Source organism: Cupressus sempervirens, chromosome 3, assembly GCF_028749045.1.
Source record: "Cupressus sempervirens isolate cs-2001-9-10 chromosome 3, ASM2874904v1, whole genome shotgun sequence".
Taxonomy (NCBI): Eukaryota; Viridiplantae; Streptophyta; class Pinopsida; order Cupressales; family Cupressaceae; genus Cupressus; species Cupressus sempervirens.
Genome location: NC_143120.1, coordinates 121,829,334 through 121,850,983, shown reverse-complemented (window position 1 = coordinate 121,850,983; position 21,650 = coordinate 121,829,334). Strand labels below are relative to the sequence as shown.

General features: G+C 35.1%; 1 protein-coding gene across 1 annotated transcript in view; it reads right to left on the bottom strand.

The window, feature by feature from the left end:
* The window catches only part of KEG (protein kinase KEG), an 88,851-nt gene that overhangs the window by 43,327 nt on the left and 23,874 nt on the right, over positions 1-21,650 (bottom strand). Inside the window, exons 3-7 of the mRNA XM_089818630.1 lie at positions 14,599-14,970; positions 14,238-14,468; positions 13,610-13,735; positions 13,184-13,520; positions 12,857-13,014 (exon numbers count right to left, since the gene is read on the bottom strand). Coding sequence (XP_089674756.1) covers positions 12,857-13,014; positions 13,184-13,520; positions 13,610-13,735; positions 14,238-14,468; positions 14,599-14,970 — 1,224 coding nt within the window. The remainder of the gene's footprint in view (positions 1-12,856; positions 13,015-13,183; positions 13,521-13,609; positions 13,736-14,237; positions 14,469-14,598; positions 14,971-21,650) is intronic.

Sequence of the window (21,650 nt, the reverse complement as noted above, 5' to 3'; positions counted from 1 at the left end):
TTCAATTAACTGATAAAATTCAGGAAAAAAAAAATCCATGAATGAGTCCAAAGAATATAAACTTCCAACTAATATTTGAATATGGTAAATAAATCCACAAGATTGTTGGAATAAATAAACATTACTAAAAACAATTTAAATCCATATAAAAATATGTCCGAATACTAAATATGAGCTTAAAGTTAATACATTAAAATGCAATTTCTTTGAAGATAACTTAACGAATGCTAAATTTCCACACTTTTAAATTATTATTGAATGTTTATATAATAAAAATTAAATTTAAAAACTTGGCAAAAAAATTAAGTTCATTAAATTTCTTAAATGATATAGTTCAATATAAACTGTTAAATCTTCTAAAGAATATTAAAACATTTTGTAGAGCTTTTCTTTAGGAGAAAAACAATACTAAGAAGAAGGCTATCAAAGATGATACACTAAAACTTTCCCAACTTTCCATGTAAACTTTATCTCTCTTTAGTTCAAATAAGTGCCTTCACATCAGCTCTGAATTGCATATTTTAAAAAGCTTCTTGGTTACTACTTTGCCACAACAGCTCTTCCTTAGTTTATTCCTGCGGCAAACACCCCTGTTTAGGGTTGATTCTCATTCTGCTAGGTGAGATTTCCTTCATGCAGACAGCAATGGCACCTCTGTCCAATGTTTTACTGTTTACAGATGGTTTGGTTCAACCAATTCTCCACAGTAGCAGTAAGAAATAACTCAATAAGCCATCAGAATTATAAGAGCAGCCAGCATTGGCACCTAGCAGTGGTAGACAAGAAAGCTTTCCTCAGGCACCACTAAACCACATCCAAAGACAAAGATCCTAAGTGATGCCACACTGGTTTCTTTCAGCCAAAAAATGAAGCCCAAATATTCCTTAATTTATGGGGAAAAACTGTGAGCCCTGTGACTTAGGTTCAAAGACTGGAGAGTCGATTTTCTAAAAAGTGTTATTTCTCCCATACTACCAAATGCTTAGAGCTATATATGTCCTGCGTGGATCTCCTTGTGTTAGAGTATTAACAAATAAGCTCCATAAGTTGAAGTGTAATAGACAAATGGCTACTAACAGGAAATAGTCATCATGGTGTTTGCGAAAAAAAAAATCCAAATAAGTTAATATATCCAAAAATGATATTCATAGTAAAGTCACAAAGCATGGTCACACTGCCAATCATACATTGAAGTAAAGCTAAACATGATTGAAAATTAAGAGTGATGAAAATTGGACAAGAAACATATCTTTACCAAGGGAAGAAAAGAAGCACATTCAAAATCTATGATAAATTCATCAATGTTGAAGGATTGTAGGAAAAAGTTTCATCAGATGTTAAATTCTGATGACATACAAACTGAAAAATTCACAAGTTTGAATGGCACTTGAATTCTTAACAGCCTCACAAGAGTAACATTTCAGTTTCACTATATGCCTATGGACCCAGTATATACAGCAATTAATCGGTAATATAAATTTGCAATTAAGACATGAGATATTGTTAATCACAAAAACTACCTACCATGAGAGATGTAAATACTTCTATATATTTTGATCTAGGAGATGAAAAAGAATTGGTTTAAATCTCATATCAGAGACGCTTTGGGAAATGAATGTCAAGTGATGCCATTATCTAGACATAGCTTGATGATGATCTTCATCCTTCATATGGCTATTTGTTTTGATTCTGTTTTTTTGTGCATGAACCATAATAGTCACACATTCTTCTCCCATGCATTTGTGTTTTCTGCCAATACCCAGGTCGTATTGTTGGTGTAATTAAATACTCAATAATTACACTTTACTTAAGCTAACTTAGGATAGTGCATTAGTTTGTCATTTAGACACCTAGGAGTTTGCACTTCAATTACGCACATGGTGTTGGATAATTCCACTCTAGGTAGTGATAGTTGTTATCTCAGTCCACTTTATGTGTGAGATCTACCATTCGTGCTCATATCACATTATCATCCTCACCCTGACACATACTTCATTGCATAATGGAGGACTATTCACCTTTGGTGGACATGTGATTCCACATTGTGTAGGCGATAACTTATCTAGTCCTTATCACGTTCTCTTATTGTCTTGCTTATATATACAGGCCTATTATGTCCAATAATGACCATCAACGATAATATCATTCTTGCATCTTAATGCATTTGTCTTGTCAATCTCTTGTGGAAGTTTATCTTGCTCTTTAATTTGATCCTAAGGGTGTTGTAGTCAAATAAACTCTAATATGGTGTCAAAGCAATTTTTACATGGTATCAGGGCTCTCAAGGCATGAAGACTCCTCAAGAATATCAAGCTTAGCTTGACTCATTGTGGGTGCAAAAAATGAAATTTGGGCATCATAATTGCATAATCTATTTGGAGAAAGTTTAGCGTTTTGTATTTTGTGACTTTCTATGCAATTGAAAATTGCAACTTATTGGTGAAAATCAAAGGTTCGCATCACATAGAGGTCTAAAAACCCCTAAATTGAATTTTGTTTCATCCAAATCAAACATCTGAGGCCAAATCTAAAGTCATTTGAATTTTGGAAGTGTGGTAGCCGCAATTCAGAAAAAATAATTCCAGAGGCAATTCAAATAGTGATATCTTAGTCATACAGACTCATTTTTTGGAGCATTTTGTTCTTGTTTTGGGGTAGAGTTTCATGATCTACTCAATGGTGCGGGTGATTTCTACCCTCCATTCCCGACTTGTTTTGTTAAATTGCAAATCTCATTTTTGCAGCTCCTAGGGCTTCATTTGAGATCATACGAACTCCTTTTCAGGGTGCTTTTTTTTCTTAAGTACATAAGTTTTTTTGTAATTTTCAGATCTGCTATCAGGTTTGAGTGTCTGTGATCAAAAATTCTACTTTAAGAATTTGGCTTAGTTTTGCAATTGTAAGTTGTAATGCAATAGGCCTTAGTTTGGTCTTTTGCATAGTGATCTAAGTCTATTATAACCTCATTGTGGAGTGTACTCATTTATTGATCTCAATTTGTAATGCGAGAAGCATATCATTAATGTAATCATGGGATATGGTAGACATCCTCTTGTAGTAGGTTTGACTAGGGCTAATTTTGAGTCATGGTCAAAAGGAACCATAACACATTGTACATGGCTTAATCTCTTGCCTCATTCTTATGGACTCATTCGTGAGCCAAAGACAAAGTGGAAGAAAAGGAAGATAAAAATGCTCATATTAAAGGAGTGATTGGTACGAGTCTTTTTCATATTTACACAATTCAGCCTACTCTAGAATAAAAGATATTTATTGCACACGCACAATTTTAAAAATTGTTAGGGAGCATTTTGGGGATCTACATGTTCCTCGATTCCTAAATGATCATGATCCAGATTGTCTCATTCCACTTGACACTGCTGATAATATTCCCTATGAAGATGATAGATTAGATGAGATTGAGTATAATGCATATATTGAGAACGAGGATGATCCAGTGACTCCTACTTCTCCAGTTGAGATCACACATTCATCTTTTGTTTATGATTGCAAGAGATTGTCATAGCCCTATGTTGACATATAAATATATCCTTATCTAAATATATTAGTTAGTAATATTAATCAAATATTACTTGATGTTGCTCATTATCAATATTAAATATATGCAAATTAATCTTGTTAAAATAATTAGACAAATATATTTCATTAAATAATATTTTATACTGATCAAATAAAACAATAGAATAGAATAACAATTAACAACTAATCAAACAATATTTATTATTTATCAATAATAAAATAGAATAGTAAATAATAATTATTCAGAACTAATAATTAAAATAATAATAATAGATAAATACAAGTGAATTGGTCTATAAACCTATCACTATATTTCCAATCAAATTGCTTAATAAATAAGTGGAAATAAACTAAAACATGCTAATAAAGAGATACGTATGGTATAACATGGGTCATGCCATTTGGTAGGCCCAAGATTTTAAGTATTTAATATTGGTCCTTAATGAGAGGACAAAAAAGGAAAGATAAGAATATGAAAAACAAAAACAAGAAGGATCCACCATTATTTGCATACAACAAACAAGAAAAAAGAGAAATAAATTAAGTTGTTTGGTTTAGGAAAGAAAAGGTGTTTAGGAAAGAAAAGGTGATTGGTGAACTTAAATAGAAATGGAGGGAATAAAAGTACAATATTCCATACTTCCTATGGAATAGCCATAATTATAGGAGCCACCATATTATGAGGTATGCTCATTAAAATTGGTAAGGTTTTTATTATTTTTATGGGTCTTCTAACTAAATAAAATATTAGATTTGTCAAAGATATTTATCATTTTAGAAAACACCATTTTGCACTTAAGTTATCCATTAGGAATATAACATAGGTGTTATTTTATTTCTAAATAAAATTTAATGTTATTCAAAGGAAATAATATATTATGTTTTAAGGTATGATATGATATAATTAAATGTTTATGAATTATTTGAATATAAGAAATTATATTTTTATAGTATGACATATTATTAAATATATCATTTAAATATCCCAAGGTTATTAATATCTTATGTTAGGACATAAGGCTATGGTAGATATGAAAATAAATATAAATGGTTTTTTATGTATTGAAACAAAATGAACATATTTGTAATAATCAACTCCTTATATGAAGAAATATAAATTACTTCAGTATAAAGAATTATATTTCTACAGTATGACATATTATTAAATATATCATTTAAATATTCTAAGATTGTTAATATCTTATGTTAGGACATAAGGCTATGGTAGATATGAGTATAAATATAAATGGTTTTTTATTTATTGAAACAAAATGAACGTATTTGTAATAATCAACTCTTTATATGAAGAATAATAGAAATTGGATAATGTTGGGTTAACCTTTGGGGATAGCGTCATGGAAATTAATGAGACTCGAAGCATGGGTTATGTGAGATGTTAAGATCTCCATCTAACCACCACGACAAGGGATCAATAGATAATCTCCATGTGCTAGAATATCTTGATGATGTCAACATATGCATATGTGAATGGCCTTGGATAGAGGATGTCCCGTCCAAGAAGAATCTTAAGGGGTGTGCTCCTGGGAAGACGGCGAGGTAGCTATGGGCTAGGAAGCTCAATCTTGAGATGTCCTTAAGATTGGGGTTAAATTAGAAAGTAGAATAATATAGTTAGTTTTGTTATTGTTGTGATTCTAACCATTATTTGGCAGGTACTACTTGTCCCAAACTAACCCTAATAGTGGGGACATTTCAAAGATGTATATTTGTCTTCCTAATTGGGATTCCTATTTGCCTGATATTGATTCATTATTTGTGGAGCCTCACATTTCAGATTTGCCTGAAATTGCCACTCTTGATTCATCTCCTTCACTTGGGTCATCATATTTCATGGTTCAATTTGATGATGTGATAGATTTCTTGATCTTGGAGATACCTATTCAATCTTCAGAGACGTATTTTTGGAGACCGCCTTCCTCCTTTCACTTGGATATGAGTTGTGATGTGGCATCATCATCATACTTCATTTGGAATCCACTTCCTAGTTCCATACTAGAATAGGCAGCTTTGCATTTGTACTTGGTCCATCTTCTCCCCATGGGGAAAAATGTTATTTGTAGGCATTGGACTATGTTTTATCTTCAAACACCTTTTGCATGAGATTCTTCATTATGGGGGGTATCATGTCTCCGACTATCTTTCTTATAGGGGGGATTCTTTGTATATACATGATGTATGCAATTCTCAGGGGATCTTGAGTACTCCATCCTATTAAAGATAGAGCCCAAAAAATTAGATGATAAACAGCAATAAAGAAGCCATAAAAGAGATACAATCAACACCACAAGATATCCTAGGAAAACCTTTGAAAATGAAAGGAAAAACCAGCCACACAACAAAAGATTATTTTATTGATTATATGAATTCAAGTGTGCAATGCATATTGCTAGATGCGATATATATAATTTAAGGAGAGACTCTTCACATTCCAACTGAAGGTCTCACCAATTTCCCAAAACGTGACTGTTTATTACAATTACAACTCTTCGTGTTTCCATGCCTTAACACATGTTGCAAGACACATGTCATTATACTAAATATTACAATTTAATCATGTGTCCTTTTCAGCTGAAGGTGACTATAACGAAAATAACATCCATGTTTCCAGAGATAAATCTCTATCACAGCTACAATTTTCAACACTCCCTCTTAAAAAGAGAGAGATCGTTAGTTGATCAATCACACAAGGCCGCAATCAAAATGTTAGTGATAAAATCTAACCACAAATGTTCATGGAATCACTCATCATGGAAAACCTACAAGAAACACAATCATCTTTCATCACAGACTCTCTTAATGTGATATTGTCATGGAATCTCTCAACATAGAGAACAATTTGTTAATAATCATGGAATCACTCAACATGAGAACTCATAAACTTTCTTCACGGACTCACTCAACATGATGTTGTCATGTAATCTCTTAACATGACAAGTTAGTAAAGTTTACAATCAGCATTTTATCATGGACTCTCTCAACGTGATTTGTCATTAAATCACTCAACATGACATCCAACTCCCATCACGGATTCTCTCGACATGATGTCATCATGGATTCTCTCCACACGATGACCCCTCCCAAAGTGAAAGAGTCATCAGGTTGTCCTTACTAACTCATTATGAATCAGAACTCATAGTTGGCAATATATAGAATCAAAGTTAAGACTCATTTCCATTAAGAGCCTCAAAATCTACTATACCAACCTAAGTCACAGGATTTGCCGAATTTCATCCTTTTGATTCGAATTTCAGCGAATTTCAACTCTTTCCGAATGTCATCCGAATTTTATGAATTTTAACATAACACTGTAATTTAATATAATATTATTTAATTTTAAACTGATATTGAGTTATTTAGTTAAACTATTTAACAATGTTCAACTATTTTAACAACTCTGTGGATATATTAGTAATATTGAAAAATATATAAATATATATAATTAAATTTTAATGTTGAATTTTTTTTCCGAACTTTTACCCTTGCTGGATTTCATTCGAATTTTATGATCGACGAACTCGAATTCGAATTCGAACCTTGTGACTTAGATACCAACATATTAACAACATATGTGAGAATGGAGGGGATTCAAAGACTCCCTCTTAATCAAGAACTATTTTGATCACATAGATCAATCCAATACCATTTTGATTAATGTAGAAATGTCGTAATAGTATCCTGCCTCTAAGGCTGAACCTCTCCCTCTGAATGCAAAGCAACATCATCTCATTGCTTCATTTTGTAATAGAGAGAGATCATAAAATCAACCCATCTTATAGATTAATTCTAAAAGCATAAACTATTCTCAATGATATAATAATTATTCATTATCAATAATACTTATCTCTAAGTTATCTGGTTTCCTTAGCAACTCAATTACAATGAAAGAATTTATCTATCAGCTGCTCCAAACAATGCATCCAATTTGTTCCTTTAATCAAATGTAATCACTATAAAACTGCCCAAATACATCTATGACTCAGACAAGGTACTGGACCTTTACTCAATCATCTTTTGCATAAAAGAAACTGATTTTCCTTTTGAGTAATGAGATGGACCATACTTTGTATAGAAAGAATTCACGATGGACAAAAGATGTCAATTGGAATAATCCATACTTGGTTCCTTTACACTCTTCCAACACAAATATCATCATCGCCAAGAAAGCTGAAGGAGACCGACAGGCATCCCAAGTGTAACCTTTCCATTGCCAAGCCACCAGCACATTAAAATCTGAGATATTATATAGCCTTTTGTGTGACCTATGACAAAGAAGAAAGGCTGTGTGCTTCCACCATGACTACAGGTCTCCTCATGAGTAGAAGAATAGAGTCAACAATCAAGGATAAGGATAACCAGAGATGGATTCAGCCTTTGATGTATTCATGGACTGTAACGAAGAGAAATCAGGTGAGACGCTAGTCATGTCTGTGATTTTCACTTCATCAAACAGCTTCAATGCCTGCTTCCTCATAGAATGTCATAAGCATCATCTTTTTGGAATCCCTTATTCTAATTACTCTTCCTTTGTCACTATTTTGTAATCGTTTCTCATTAAAAAAATATCTGACTGAATTTAATTTTTCTCTAGATAGATAGATACAAGGCATGCAACAACCACTGTTGCAATATAATTATGGCACAAAAAAGAAAAAAAATATGAACCGCCATATGAAAAACTATATAGCCTCCAAGTCATGAATAAAGATGGGACTGCCGTTATAAAATCATGCAGGAAAGCATACAGAAAAATCAACGCTCAAAAAAAATAAAAGATAGTCAGCAGGGAAATTGAGCCAAAAGAAAGTTGGCAGAGATGCTCCAACACATGTTCATAAACCGACAAAACCATTCCGAAAATAATAGAGATGGATTCAGCCTTTGATGTATTCATGGACTGTAACGAAGAGAAATCAGGTGAGACGCTAGTCATTTCTGTGATTTTCACTTCATCAAACAGCTTCGATGCCTGCTTCCACATAGAATGTCATGAGCATCATCTTTTTGGAATCCCTTATTCTAATTACTCTTCCTTTGTCATTATTTTGTAATTGTTTCTCATAAAATAAATATCTTACCTAATTTAATTTTTCTCCTGATAGATAGATACAAGGCATTCTACAACTGCTGTTGCAATATAATTATGGCAAAAGAAAGAAAAAAAAATATGAACCGCCATATGAAAAACTATATTGCCTCCAAGTCACGAATAAAGATGGGACTGCCGTTATACAATCACACTGGAAAGCATACAGAAAAACCAACGCTCAAACAAAATAAAAGATAGTCAGCAGAGAAATTGAGCCAAAAGAAAGTTGGCAGAGATACTCCAACACATGTTCATAAACCGACAAAACCATTCCAAAAATAATAGAGGACCGATATTGAACCAAAAGTGGAGCGGAAATGAAAATGAAGGAAAAAACGAAGACATAACTGACAAGGACGAGGAGATGAGCAATTGCCGCCAAAAGGAATTAAAACAATACTACCAAGGTGAGATGGCCAATATCCAAAACATAATGAAGCCCAGTGATCGAGAAAGACATCAAACACAAAGGTAAGACATATCCAGAAAGATTGAACATCAAATCTACAACACTTGCTCTATCGTTATTACCAAACTCCCTCTGAAATGCACACAGCTCAATCAGCATGGCATTTCAAAACAGAAAGATCTGAGAGAGCATGCAAGAAAATAGAAGAAGACATACAAAGCCATCAACTAGGCATAAATAGATATGAGAACAAGACTGATAACAATTGAGAAAGAGCTCAATAACTGAACAATCATCATCATATTACAGCAAACCATAACATTAAAACTTATCCAAATTCATATGAAATACAAACTAGAAAAAAAGAAGAGGAACTTCCTCCATTGCTGTTAGCAAACCTGGCTCTAATACCATGTTAAAGCTAGAGCCCAGAAAATAAGATGATAAACAGCAATAAAGAAACCATAAAAGAGATGCAATCAACACCACAAGATATCCTAGGAAAACCCTTCAAAAATGAAGGGAAAACACAAGCCACACAATAAAAGATTATTTTCTTGATTATATGAATTCAAGGGTACAATGCCTATCACTAGACGTGATACATATAACTTAAGGAGAGACTCTTCACATTCCAACCGAAGGTCTAACCAATTCCCCAAAGCATGACTCATTATTACAATTACAACTCTTCGTATTTCCATGTCTTACGCATGTTGTAAGACACATCATTATACTTAATATTACAATTTAATAATGTGTCCTTTTCACCTGAAAGTGACTATAATGGAAATAACGTCCATGTTTGCAGAGATGAAGATCTCTATCGCAGCTACAATCTTCAACACATCCATCCATGTATCTTGTGTGTTTTCATCTCTCTTTTAGGAAGGTTTTTCCCATAAGGTTTTCGTCTTCCTCTGCTTTTTGAGAGAATGCATTTCATGTATTGCATTTGCATTGTACATGGGTATCTAAAATGACCTAGTAGTCGTTATTCATCTTACATTGTTGAGTTTAAGTGCATTCCCCTAAGATGCACTTAAGGGGGGTGTTGGTGTATTTAAATATTCACTAATTACACTTTACTTAAGATGACTTGGGACAATGCATTGCATAGTAGGTTGTCATTGAGACACCTAGGAGTTTGCACCTCAAATAAGCTCATGGTGTTGGATAATTCCACTCTAGGTAGTGATAGTTATTGTCTCAATCCACTTTATGTGTAAGATCTACCTTTGGCGCACATATCACATTATAATCATCATCATGACACCTACTTCATTGCATAATGGAGGATGATTCATCTTTGGTGGGTGTGATTCAACTTTGTGTAGGTGATAACGTATCTAGTCAATATCATTATCATTTTGCCTTGCCTATATATACAGCCCTGTTATGTCCAATAATGTCCATTATCAATAATACCAGTTTTGCATCTTAATGCAATTGTCTTGCCAATCTCTTGCGGAAGTTATCTTGATCTTTCATTTGATCTTGGGGGTGTTGTAGAGTCACCTAAACTCTTAACACAAAATTAAAAATTTGCAACTTTCATTACTTCCAAATCTTCACTCACACGGTTTGTACATGTTCTGTATTCATTTGACATGTACCCTTTGCATGACCACTGCCCTCACAACCCATGTAACACAGTGGTATCTTTAGTGTCTATCATAATAAGTACATGCATGTGCATGTACGAAATCCATTAAAATTGAAAGTCTGTATGAGTATTGGGTTCAAATTGGCACATATGACAAATACTTGTCGATTCCCTGCTGATCCCAATTGAATTTCGCAGTCATAGATCATATTATTGCATGTTGTCATAGGCCTCACACTACCATATCTCAAACACCCAGCTTTAGGTTTATGTTAACAGTCACTGTTTAGATCCCCAGAATGCAAATCTGGCCACATCTACTAATTGTTGTCATAGGCCTCACACTACCATATCTCAAGCACCCAGCTTTAGGTTTATGTTAACAGTCACTGTTTAGATCCCCAGATTGCAAATCTGGCCACATCTACTAATTGCAGACAGCTGGCCGCATTATATTTTTGGGCTGACTAGATGTGTGTTTCATTGTTTTTATACACATTAAAAATAGTGCCAATTTTGAAGGATATGTTGTGTGCAAACCATTTGAAGCTACTTAGAAAGATGTCATATGATGTTTTTGGGTCCTCTTGAACTCCTGAGATGGGTCACATTCACTGCAGTTGTATTTGGTGGTTGACTTGATATGAATTATGTTTATTCTATGTGGCCAACCTAATTGAGGTTTCTGTTGATGCGACATATATATTGAAGATCAGAACAGTTGGTTAAATATAAAGATCAAGTGTGAAGGTGCAAAGTGTGAAGACCAGTTTGTGATGTGCTTTCATGACCATAGCATTCAGAAAGCCGGAATTTGAGACAACAGTTGTGTGTGTAAAATTTATCCTGAAGTTGGTTGCTTGAGATAGTGAATCTTGAAGACTTGCTCATTCCATGCCATATTAATCATGTGCCTACTGGATGACAGTGAGTACTTCTTAACAGCTTTGTACAGATCTATATCTTGTCTTGGAGCAATGAGCTTCAGCCTACAAGTACTTTGTATCTTGCACTAAGATTATGCATCTCAGCTTGCAAGTTCCTTGTATCTTGCCCTAAGGCTGTACACCTTAGCCTGCAAGTCAAATCAGAGCAGTGAGTTACCTTGCCCTTAGCCTAAAACATATTGCAATAAGTTGTTCATATAGTGAGTTGGATCTCACGTGATTTTTCCCATCTAGGGTTTTCCACATAAAACTCTGGTGTTCGTGTGTATGTTGTCCATCGCTTTATCTTTCTTTGATGTTAAGTTGGTTAATTGATGTGAGTTTGTCATTGAAAAATTAAGAATATGCTCAAGATTAATTCACTCCTTGCTGTCTTTGTCCTTCTCTTGTTTCATTTTCATCCCCATCCTCTTTCACAAGATCAAATCTTGATAACCCAATGAGTGTTTTCCTTCATAGTCTACACCTCATGCAATCTTGTACTTCAAATACATCTGGCTAAAACTAGAAATATTGTTCAGTCGGACCTTGCACATCTTCCAGCACTCTTTTAAAACTTGTAATTCTCGTGGTTTCATGGCCTACTGTAACTATTCGCCTACAAAACTGCAATGTGTGTGTGTGTTTTGAGAGAGAGGGAAGGCAGTTTGTAACATGCTCTGGTTCATTGAAGGAATGGCATCAAGCTAGTAGCCTAATAAAATAAGGCATTTAAATGAATCTGCCAAATCAATATCAAAAAGCTTCAAATTTTATATTCAATAGGTGAACACTACTATGTAGATTCAAGAAAATCAAAGACAAAATAGCAGTTATAATAATCCATCACAGAGGATCACAGATCCGGATACTAATGAAATGTGTGCAAAACTAGTTTTCACATGTGATCTATAAGTTTTGGTTTAGTACAGTTAGTCACCCCACAACTATTTATCATGTCCTACACAGACACAATATTCAACTCCATTGTCATGACAAGAATGAAGCACACGCAACAAACTTGTTTACTTTAATAGACAGAGGGCATGTCTGCATCTTATTTGCTTGTTTTAAATTAATCAATTTGGATCCCAAAGTATATTTTAATCCAAAGAAAAAATAATGAGTACTTTTAAGAAATTTGATGAGGAAAGATTTATGTCTGGGAATCTTCAGATTATGGAATTAAATTATTAATTTCATTTTTATGTATTACCCCTCTAAGAGAAGTGGCAAACCCATTGAGACAAGCATGACAAAATACATACGTCAATTCCTTTGAATTCAATACGCCCATCGAAGTGCATCCACCATTTTCTAATATGACAATTGCACAATCTGTGTGCTTCTTTGCAACAGCTCTGTGTAGCACTGTCTCACCCTCATCATCAACAGCATTAGGATCAGCCCCTGCCAAAAGTAGTTCCTGTTGTCTGAAAGTTAGTCAACAAACTTCAAAAGGAGAGCATTACAACGAAAGGAGTGAACAAAATAACATATACAGTCTTAACTAAATTTATTTTCCAAAAATATTATTACAAATCATTTCCTGTACATATACGACCATATCATTATAAAAAATTGGAAGCACGTACCCGCATGCAGTCAGGTTGCCCATGAAATGCACAAACATGAGCAACAGAAGGCCCCAATCCTTCTTTGAGCTTTGCATTCACATTTGCTCCCCTACTTATCAAAGCTTTTAAACTGTCAGGTGTCCCAGCTGCCAGTGCAAATACAATGGGGGGGTCCCCATCCTTGTCTAAAACTTCCACATCTGCTTCAGGATACTCCAAAATGGATTCTACTAGTTCAGCATAACCTCTCATACATGCCAGATGTAAGGCAGTTTGGCCATCAGCATTGCGGCCCTCTAAAAGAGCTCCAATTGAGCTTCCACTCTTTCCAGAGGAAGCTCTTGCTAATAAATCTCTGAAATATAAAGGGTATTATAACTTAACAAACAGATCAAAGATGAATTATAGTACTTAAATACAGTATTTTGCAATAATTTTAATCACCTAACCCCTTCGACATCCCCTTCTGAGACCATGCGATGAAGAGCATTTGGGGTGTCTTGTGCAAAGTCCAGGACAGATGAAGGAGATGGCTCTGTACCAGTAGCCTCAGAATCCTTGGATGGATCACTGCCACAAACAACCATGCTCCCTCTTAGTTAGGAATGCCTGATAACATACTCATCATATTTCAAGAATAACCATAAACCATACATAGACATTTTCATTAACAAATGACAAAACCTACTTCCAACTTAAATCTTTGCATACAGAAAAGATGAAAATACAAAAACCTTAATGACCTAGGATTTTTAATGATCATATTAATGGAAGAGATATCTACATTATACTATCTATATTATATAAAGGTATAGCTGATCCAACTTCATTTTGACGAAGCTACCATAAATGATTGTGTTCATTTCATGTGATAATGCTATTTTGCAAATTTTGTTTCTACTCTTAAAGCAGTAGAGGCAAATAGCAATAAGTGGAACTTAGTACCATGTTCAAGAAACAAGCACCTTAAGCGTACAAAATGATTTAATTATGCAACCATTACCAAAGGAAAAGTATAACAATTAAATCCAAAGAAGTTTGCTGCAAAGTTAAAATGAAAACTTAATCTTACTTCTCTGGGCTTGCAGGAGGAGTAAGGGGGATCTCCTGCAGATGACGCAGAAAAATAGATAACATAGCATTAAAAGTAGGCCTTTTTGACGGTTTGAACTGTAGACATTCACCAATCATCTTCCACAACTCTCTTGGGATGCCCACACCAACTACACTGGCATATTGTGGCGGTTGCCTCCGTGCCTTGACAACAGCCCTGTAGATCTCTTCTGAACTTAATCCTGCCCACCTGCAGAAGGAACCCAGTCAGTCGTGCAACACAATTCTCTAAACTCAAGGCCACTATGGTCAATATGAAAAGCAGTTTAAAATTAAGACCTAAAGCAACCAATGACTAAAACAATAATGCAAGGGCTTACGGAATTGCTCCAGTGCACATTTCAACCAATGTGCAGCCAAAACTCCAGGCATCAGACTCTGCAGAAATCCCACTTCCATCATCCCAAAAGATGTTCAAAGATGATTTTTTCAGTGGTTCCCATGCTTCAGGGGCTGTATAGTGAGGATCCAACATAGTACAGTCAACACATGAATGTGTCCTTGCAGTTTCATCCTCTGGCAATGAACGAGCCTTTCTACATTGAGGTTTCTTAAGAATTTCCGGTAGACCAAAATCAGAAACAACTGCCCGTCCTTTTGCATCCAAAAGAAGATTAGATGGTTTCAAATTCATGCATGCCACACCAGCTGCATGAAGTTCTGCAACACCACGAGAAATATCTGCACCATATCTGCATAAGAGTAAATAAGATTAATAAATTAATATTAACCAAAGGAAAAAGTAAAAGATCCGTTTACAAAGCAATCTGTAAAACCATCTTTCTCACTTCCACAACCACCTTATTAGACAAATTCATCCATAAAATTTTACTAAAACTGCAGTTTAAATGACCATTCACTAAAAAGTTATAAACAAAGTATCAGAACATTTCAAGCTATCGATGAAAAGTAGCGCAAAAGAAGCAATCAGAGGATTTTATTCCTCTTAACATATTCTATTTTCTAAATATTGTCAACCAAGAGAAGTAAGACGACAGTGCCCCAGCAAAACAAATGTAGTTTGCAATATTTCCTAATAAAAGTAAGTATAATTGTCAATCAAGAGTTTATTTCCTAATTATTTGGCCAGTCATTTCTTATGCATTGTAATTGGTAATTTCCCATCAGTTGCCATCTAGTATATACCGACAAATGGTCATCTTAACTACCATTGGCCTACTATGTATTGTATCATTGATTCATAGTTGAGGACTCACGGCCGACTAGTAGACTAACAAATGAATATTGTAATTGTTGCATATTGTAATCGTTGCATATCAGTTAATAATAAAGAATGTCAAAGACTGATAATGGTGAAATCTGTCAAGTACTACTGTAAACGTATAATTGAATTGTATTTGTAATTCCATTTGCTTCAGTGGTTGGTAGAGTCAGGCAATAAACATTCGGTGCCCTTGCTGATATGAATCCTAGGAAATATCAAAAACATGAAGCATGGAGATGTAATGGGCTGACCTTTATAAGAATCGGAAGTAACTGAAACCAAATAAGAGCAATACACAACTAGAGATGATCTAACACAAGACATGGTTTACTTGTGGGAAGTGTCTATAAACTCGTACATTGGAACAAACGCTCTTGAGAGGTTCCAAATAGTGCCATACAAGTAACCTAACAATAACCAACGAAGTTGGGAATCTCCTATTGCAGCAGCAAAATGCATAGTTACACCGCCCTAGGGGACAAGAGGATAGAGGGGCCACAATTTGGAGACGGCAGGGGACGGCAGGGGGGAGGGGGTGTATATACTATATACTATACATGTGGCACTTAAAATGCTAGTTATGAAAAGATATATAACAATATAAGACATAAAGATGTAAAATACTAATGTACTATAATTTAACGACTTGAACATTGCATTGAACATAAAAGTGGAACACTGAACAATAAATATTAAAATTTGAAATACTTGAATCAGCAAATGGAAGAGTTCTAACTACTATTATATAGATATTAAATAATAATAGACATACTCATAGATATCAAAACTATGAGTATCTCATCATAGAGATGATTACTCTCAGCAACACAATATGATATTTAATACAACCAATAGAATACTAAAAAATTGTTCTAGTTTTTGTAAACAAACTTAATTTTGTTGGAAGGGAACGAGGGACCTGTGCCCCCCCTTGGATCTCCTCAAGGGACGTAAGGACATCCCCACATCTCTGCTTTAGCGGATTGGTGGCACCACTGGAGACGTCAGAACGACATCCCCCCGTCCCTATCTCGGAGATTTTTTTTTTTTTTTTTTTGAGTTTTTCTTTGGTTTTCTTTGGGAGGAGGGGAATTGGGCATCCCTGTGTTAGTATGGCAAAAAGAAAAGAAGAGTGTCAGACTACAAAATATATAACTCCAAAAATCCATGCTCGTGCAACCAAATAAAGATAGGATAAACCACAAACAATAAGGAATTGTCATAGAGGAAAATGAAGGACTATTGATGAAAATCTTGCATCCCCCGAGAAGAAAATGTCAAAGTATCTACCAAAGTCATAGTCGAGAGGAGAAAAAAAATCTCATCAACAATGAGCAGACCAAAAATAACAAGGTAGAACTTGCTAGACTCCTACTGCTCCTGAACAAAGCATACAAAGACCATGTCAACCAAACAAGCAACTTGTTAATACAGTCAACATTAGACAAAAAAAGGAGGAAGCAAACCTTGAGAACAAGTTCACTAAGATACTCAAGAGTAATTTAAGGAGCATAGAACAACAATCCATATCAAAGGATCCAAGAATTGGAGGAATTGTGTTGAAGGTGTCAAGGAAAAGAGAATCCAAGAACAGAGCAAAAGGTAACTAGACGGAAAGGAAAAATAAAAGTGGACATGTAGAGGACTCAAAGATAGCCATGACTACCAATAAAGCACCAAAACATCAAGAGAAAAACAATCAACCAAGACCGAGTGAGTAAGATGGTAACTCCTCGACAAATCCAAATGTCCATAAACAAAAACTCCCTAAATTCACGTGAAATGGGTCAAAGGACTAGGTTAAGCACTACAAGACGTGCAAGCTATCTGGATAGCAAGCACCCATAAGTATAGAGACTTTTGGCTTAAAACATTTCCAACAACGCTACAACAAATAGCCGCTAACTAGTTCATAAAGATTGATAAGGAAACCACAAACTCTCGAGAAGCACTAAAGGAAGAATTGGAGGCAAAATATGAGCTTTGGGAGATGGAAACAAGATTCTAGCTGAAATCTACAACACTACACAAGGTAAGAATAAGAATGTACAAGCTTAAAATGGTGGGCTTGGGGGGTTGCTAGTGAATCAGCTAGTTGATGGCTGGAAGAAGCGGTGACTCATTAATAGATTGATTTCCTTGCTACACAAGAAAATCAAAGTATTACCTTGATTATCGTGCATTTGATTATAATCAAGTCATTAACATCAAGAACAAAGCAAAAACATTCTCTCAGGAAAAAAGAAAGATAAGTGGTAACAAGACTATACTAAGAATGGCAAAGAGAAGAATCCAAGATTGGCCAAGCCCCACAACTATAGATGATGTGCATGATGAAGGAACTAAAGACCAAAAAGGAAAGTTAGAAGGAGATCAAAGAACTTTGATGCACAAACTCATGCAAACTTTCTCTGGTATTTCACATTCCACCAAGGAATTTCATACAATCTCAAGACAACAAACACACAAGTGCTCTTTATTCAAGGGAAACAATCAACCACACCTCCAAAACCCAAAAACAATTCTAATGCATCACCTAACAACTACAGAAACAAGTGAGAAAACAATAACCAATACAACAACAAAATGGTTCAAGTAGCGGAATACACTATGGCACTAAGTAAAGACCAATGATCCAATGCGATAAGTGCAACAAATGGCATCAATTCACCCAAGAGTATGAAAACAATTCAATAATGTTGTGAAAGTGATGTGGACTGGACAATTACAAAGACACTACGTGCTCAAAATAGAAAGGAATTAATGTGTTGGCAATGGAGGAACTAAATGAGAAGGTTTTGGCGATAACAATATTACAATCAAAGAAGGCAAAGTATCCAAGTCCTTGCATAAAGAAGGAAAGTCTAAGAGGTCAATGCCAACGTACAATGAGTGATAGAAAACAAGAGAACCTAAATGAAGTTGCAAGTACCTCATTGAAATTGGAGTTAGACAAAAGCATAATACAACAATGTTGCAAGCAACAATATTGATAAAGGTCACAAATCTGCTACAAAATATGCCTCATTTCATAGTAGCAAACACAAACAATGTCAATGCCAACATAGTCGGTGTTAACCAATGCAAGCAACAAAGAGACCTAATAGACTAATCTTATGATGTCAATAGCAAACATTAGGAGAAAGTTTGTCATTGTTGATACAAGAATAATGTGGACGATATTGATGAACATTGTCATCAAAAGATGTTCAATAATCAACATGGTACTAGAAGACACTTGGAAAAGCCTCAAGAAACCAATTTTGTGGCCACCAACAATCCAATTGATTAGTATCGACTAACATGATTTCAAATCATTGGAAACATCAATGGTGTAGAAAGTGACGATCGGAACACAATGGTTCCTCTTGGAATTTGTAGTCATTTTCTTGCCAAAGAAACCATTTGGCACATTGCTTGAGAGGGAATGATTGATGTTGCAAAGATGGACCACAATTGCAAGTAGAACGTGCTCTCAATCAAGAGCGATGAGAGGATGTGCATTTCATTGACCTGAGGAGTCAAGCAATGAACTCAAAGTTGGCATAACCCGAGTCAAAGTTGTAAGATGAAGAATTCGGTATAGATGAAGAAATAAGTTGCCCAAATGACAAGGGAGTGTTCAATCTTGAGAACTGTTTGCAAGATGAGACAAGCTCCTTGAAGAAATTGTTTCACTAGCAAGTGGAAGGTTATGAAGTTTTTCACTCAAAATGCAAGAAGCTACAAAAGAAAGAAATTGAAGGAGACAGCGATACAATAAGACATACATTTTCTTTGGACAACAAATAATACAAGGAGGAAGCAGCATAGGTGAATGATATATCGATTCATCATTTCCAATGAGACAAGACAAAAAAGAATGAAGAGTTGAGTATGAAATAAGTAAACCTAGAAGCCGAAGACAGCGAGTTAAGTGATCACAGTCGTGACAATAACCTTCAAAATATTCATGGATGATAAAGACACTTTTGCATGGACGTGCAAGGATCTTAAGAGTATACCTCCAAATCTACGAGTGCAAGGATTTCCTCTTGTACAAAGTGAACAGGCCATAAAAGAAAGACCCTATAGAATGAATAAGAACTAAGCAGCGAAATACAAGAAGAAATTGAGAAGATGTTGAAAGCAGCAATAATTTCCAGAGGTAAGTGAATTGGTTTCAATGATCATGATTTCACTGAAGGAGATAGAACAATTTAGAATGTATCAAGTTTTGAAGCTTTTAAACAAGGCAACTATCAAAGACATTTTACCAATCCCGTCCACAGATACAATCGTTGAGGAATTGATTGGTCAAAAGACGTACTCATTCAAGGATGGATTCTCAAGGTACAATCAAATCAATCGCCCAAAACGATGACATTCTAGGCTGAAGATGGTGTACATGCATACAACCGAATGTTGCTCAATCTATGCACCCTAGCAACATTTCGAAGAATAATCTTGTAGATTTTTGCCAAGAAGCCCATAAGAAGTTCAAGGAAATTCTTATCACTGATCAACATTTACTTGTCAAGAAAATCACTTTAGAGCTCTCAGAAAATGTATGAAACAGTGTAGAACAGCACAATTGGCACTCAAACCAAAGACATGTAAATTCATGGTATCTTAGGGTAAGTTACTAGGTCGAATTGTTTACACGCTCGTACTAAAACCAAATCCCAAGAAAAACTAAGGATGATCGTACAGATAAAAGTACCTAAGAATATCATAGGGGTCAATGTTGAGATCTAAGCCATGTTGCCAATTAATGTCGAACACTTAGTGTAAAGGTCGAGTGATGTATAATAGACTTGTTCACATTTTAGTTTGAACTGTGCAAGTCTTCGGTTGACGAGTACTCCAGTATGTGCCGAGTACTCCGGTACAGGTCGAGTAAGACAAAAGTCAATGGATACCAAGTTACACAATATGTGTGGAGCATTCAGAAGTCAAGTGACAACATGAGTTTTAGTTATGGTCGAGCGTTAGGGTATACAAGTGCCGAGTGAACTAGTTTTGACATATATGTTTGGAATGGCACAAACAACGAGGTAAACTGTTTTGGTCGACTTCCACACATGTTTAGGTGATCAAGGAGTTAATTACGCATTTTGTTAGAGATCACTGATCCCTACACTAGGTCATCAGCCAATCAAAAAAATGGAAGGACTAAATGGCAAAAGGGATGAATATAGATTGTTGATCTTGATCTAGAAGGTTCATCAATTGGGTATTTAAGGAGGGCCAAAACCCTAAACCAAGAGAGATGCAAAGATAAATGAAGAGATAGTGAAGGAAGCTATGTTTGGATGTTAGAAGTAAAGAGACCAGACAGAGCAGCTAAGCAGAGCAGTGAAGGACATAACAAAGTATATATGATAAAGAGATCAAACCAGAATTGGAAAGAGGAGATCCATAATCTAGCATCAAAGTGCGCATTGAAGGATCGGGTATTGATACATTCTAGCAAGTGAATCAAGGAAAATCTCTTAACAGAGTACTCCTAACATGCCTATATAAATCTCCTAACAGAGTGCTTGCTTAGTTGTAAGTTTCAAATCCTTTAATCAAGGTAGACCAAATAAGTCTTGTAAGCTCTTACCAAGGCAAACCCCTCATAGGGTAGATCACCAGAAGTGATCAAACATTGTAGTACAGGCACACTTTATTGCTGCAATAGCGAAGATTTGTGGGTGTCATCCCCAGCCCAGTTTTACCTACACCTTGGAGGGTTTCTGGGTAACCAAATCTTGTGTGTTATGTGTTTACATTTACTTTCATGTTTATGGATGTGATGCACACTAGTATTTATTTCATCATTACAGTTTATGTTTATATGGTTTATGATCTAGTTATGAGATGGGTTAAAGGTGAATGCATTTGATTTATTATTTGTTTCAAGAAGTTAAGAGTTTTTGTAGATCCTGATTCCTTTCCCAATAAGACTTCCAACAGTCAAGTCATTTCTTGGGCATGCTAGTTACCATAGGAGATATATTAGGAACTCTACTCAAATTTCTTACCTGCTAGACATATGGATGAGAAAAGGCCAACTATTTATATGGACTAAAGACCATGAGAAGGCTTCTAGCAAACTGAACACAAGGCTAATAAGTTTTTAAATCTTGACATGCCTGAACTAGAGTCAAGAATTTCATGCAC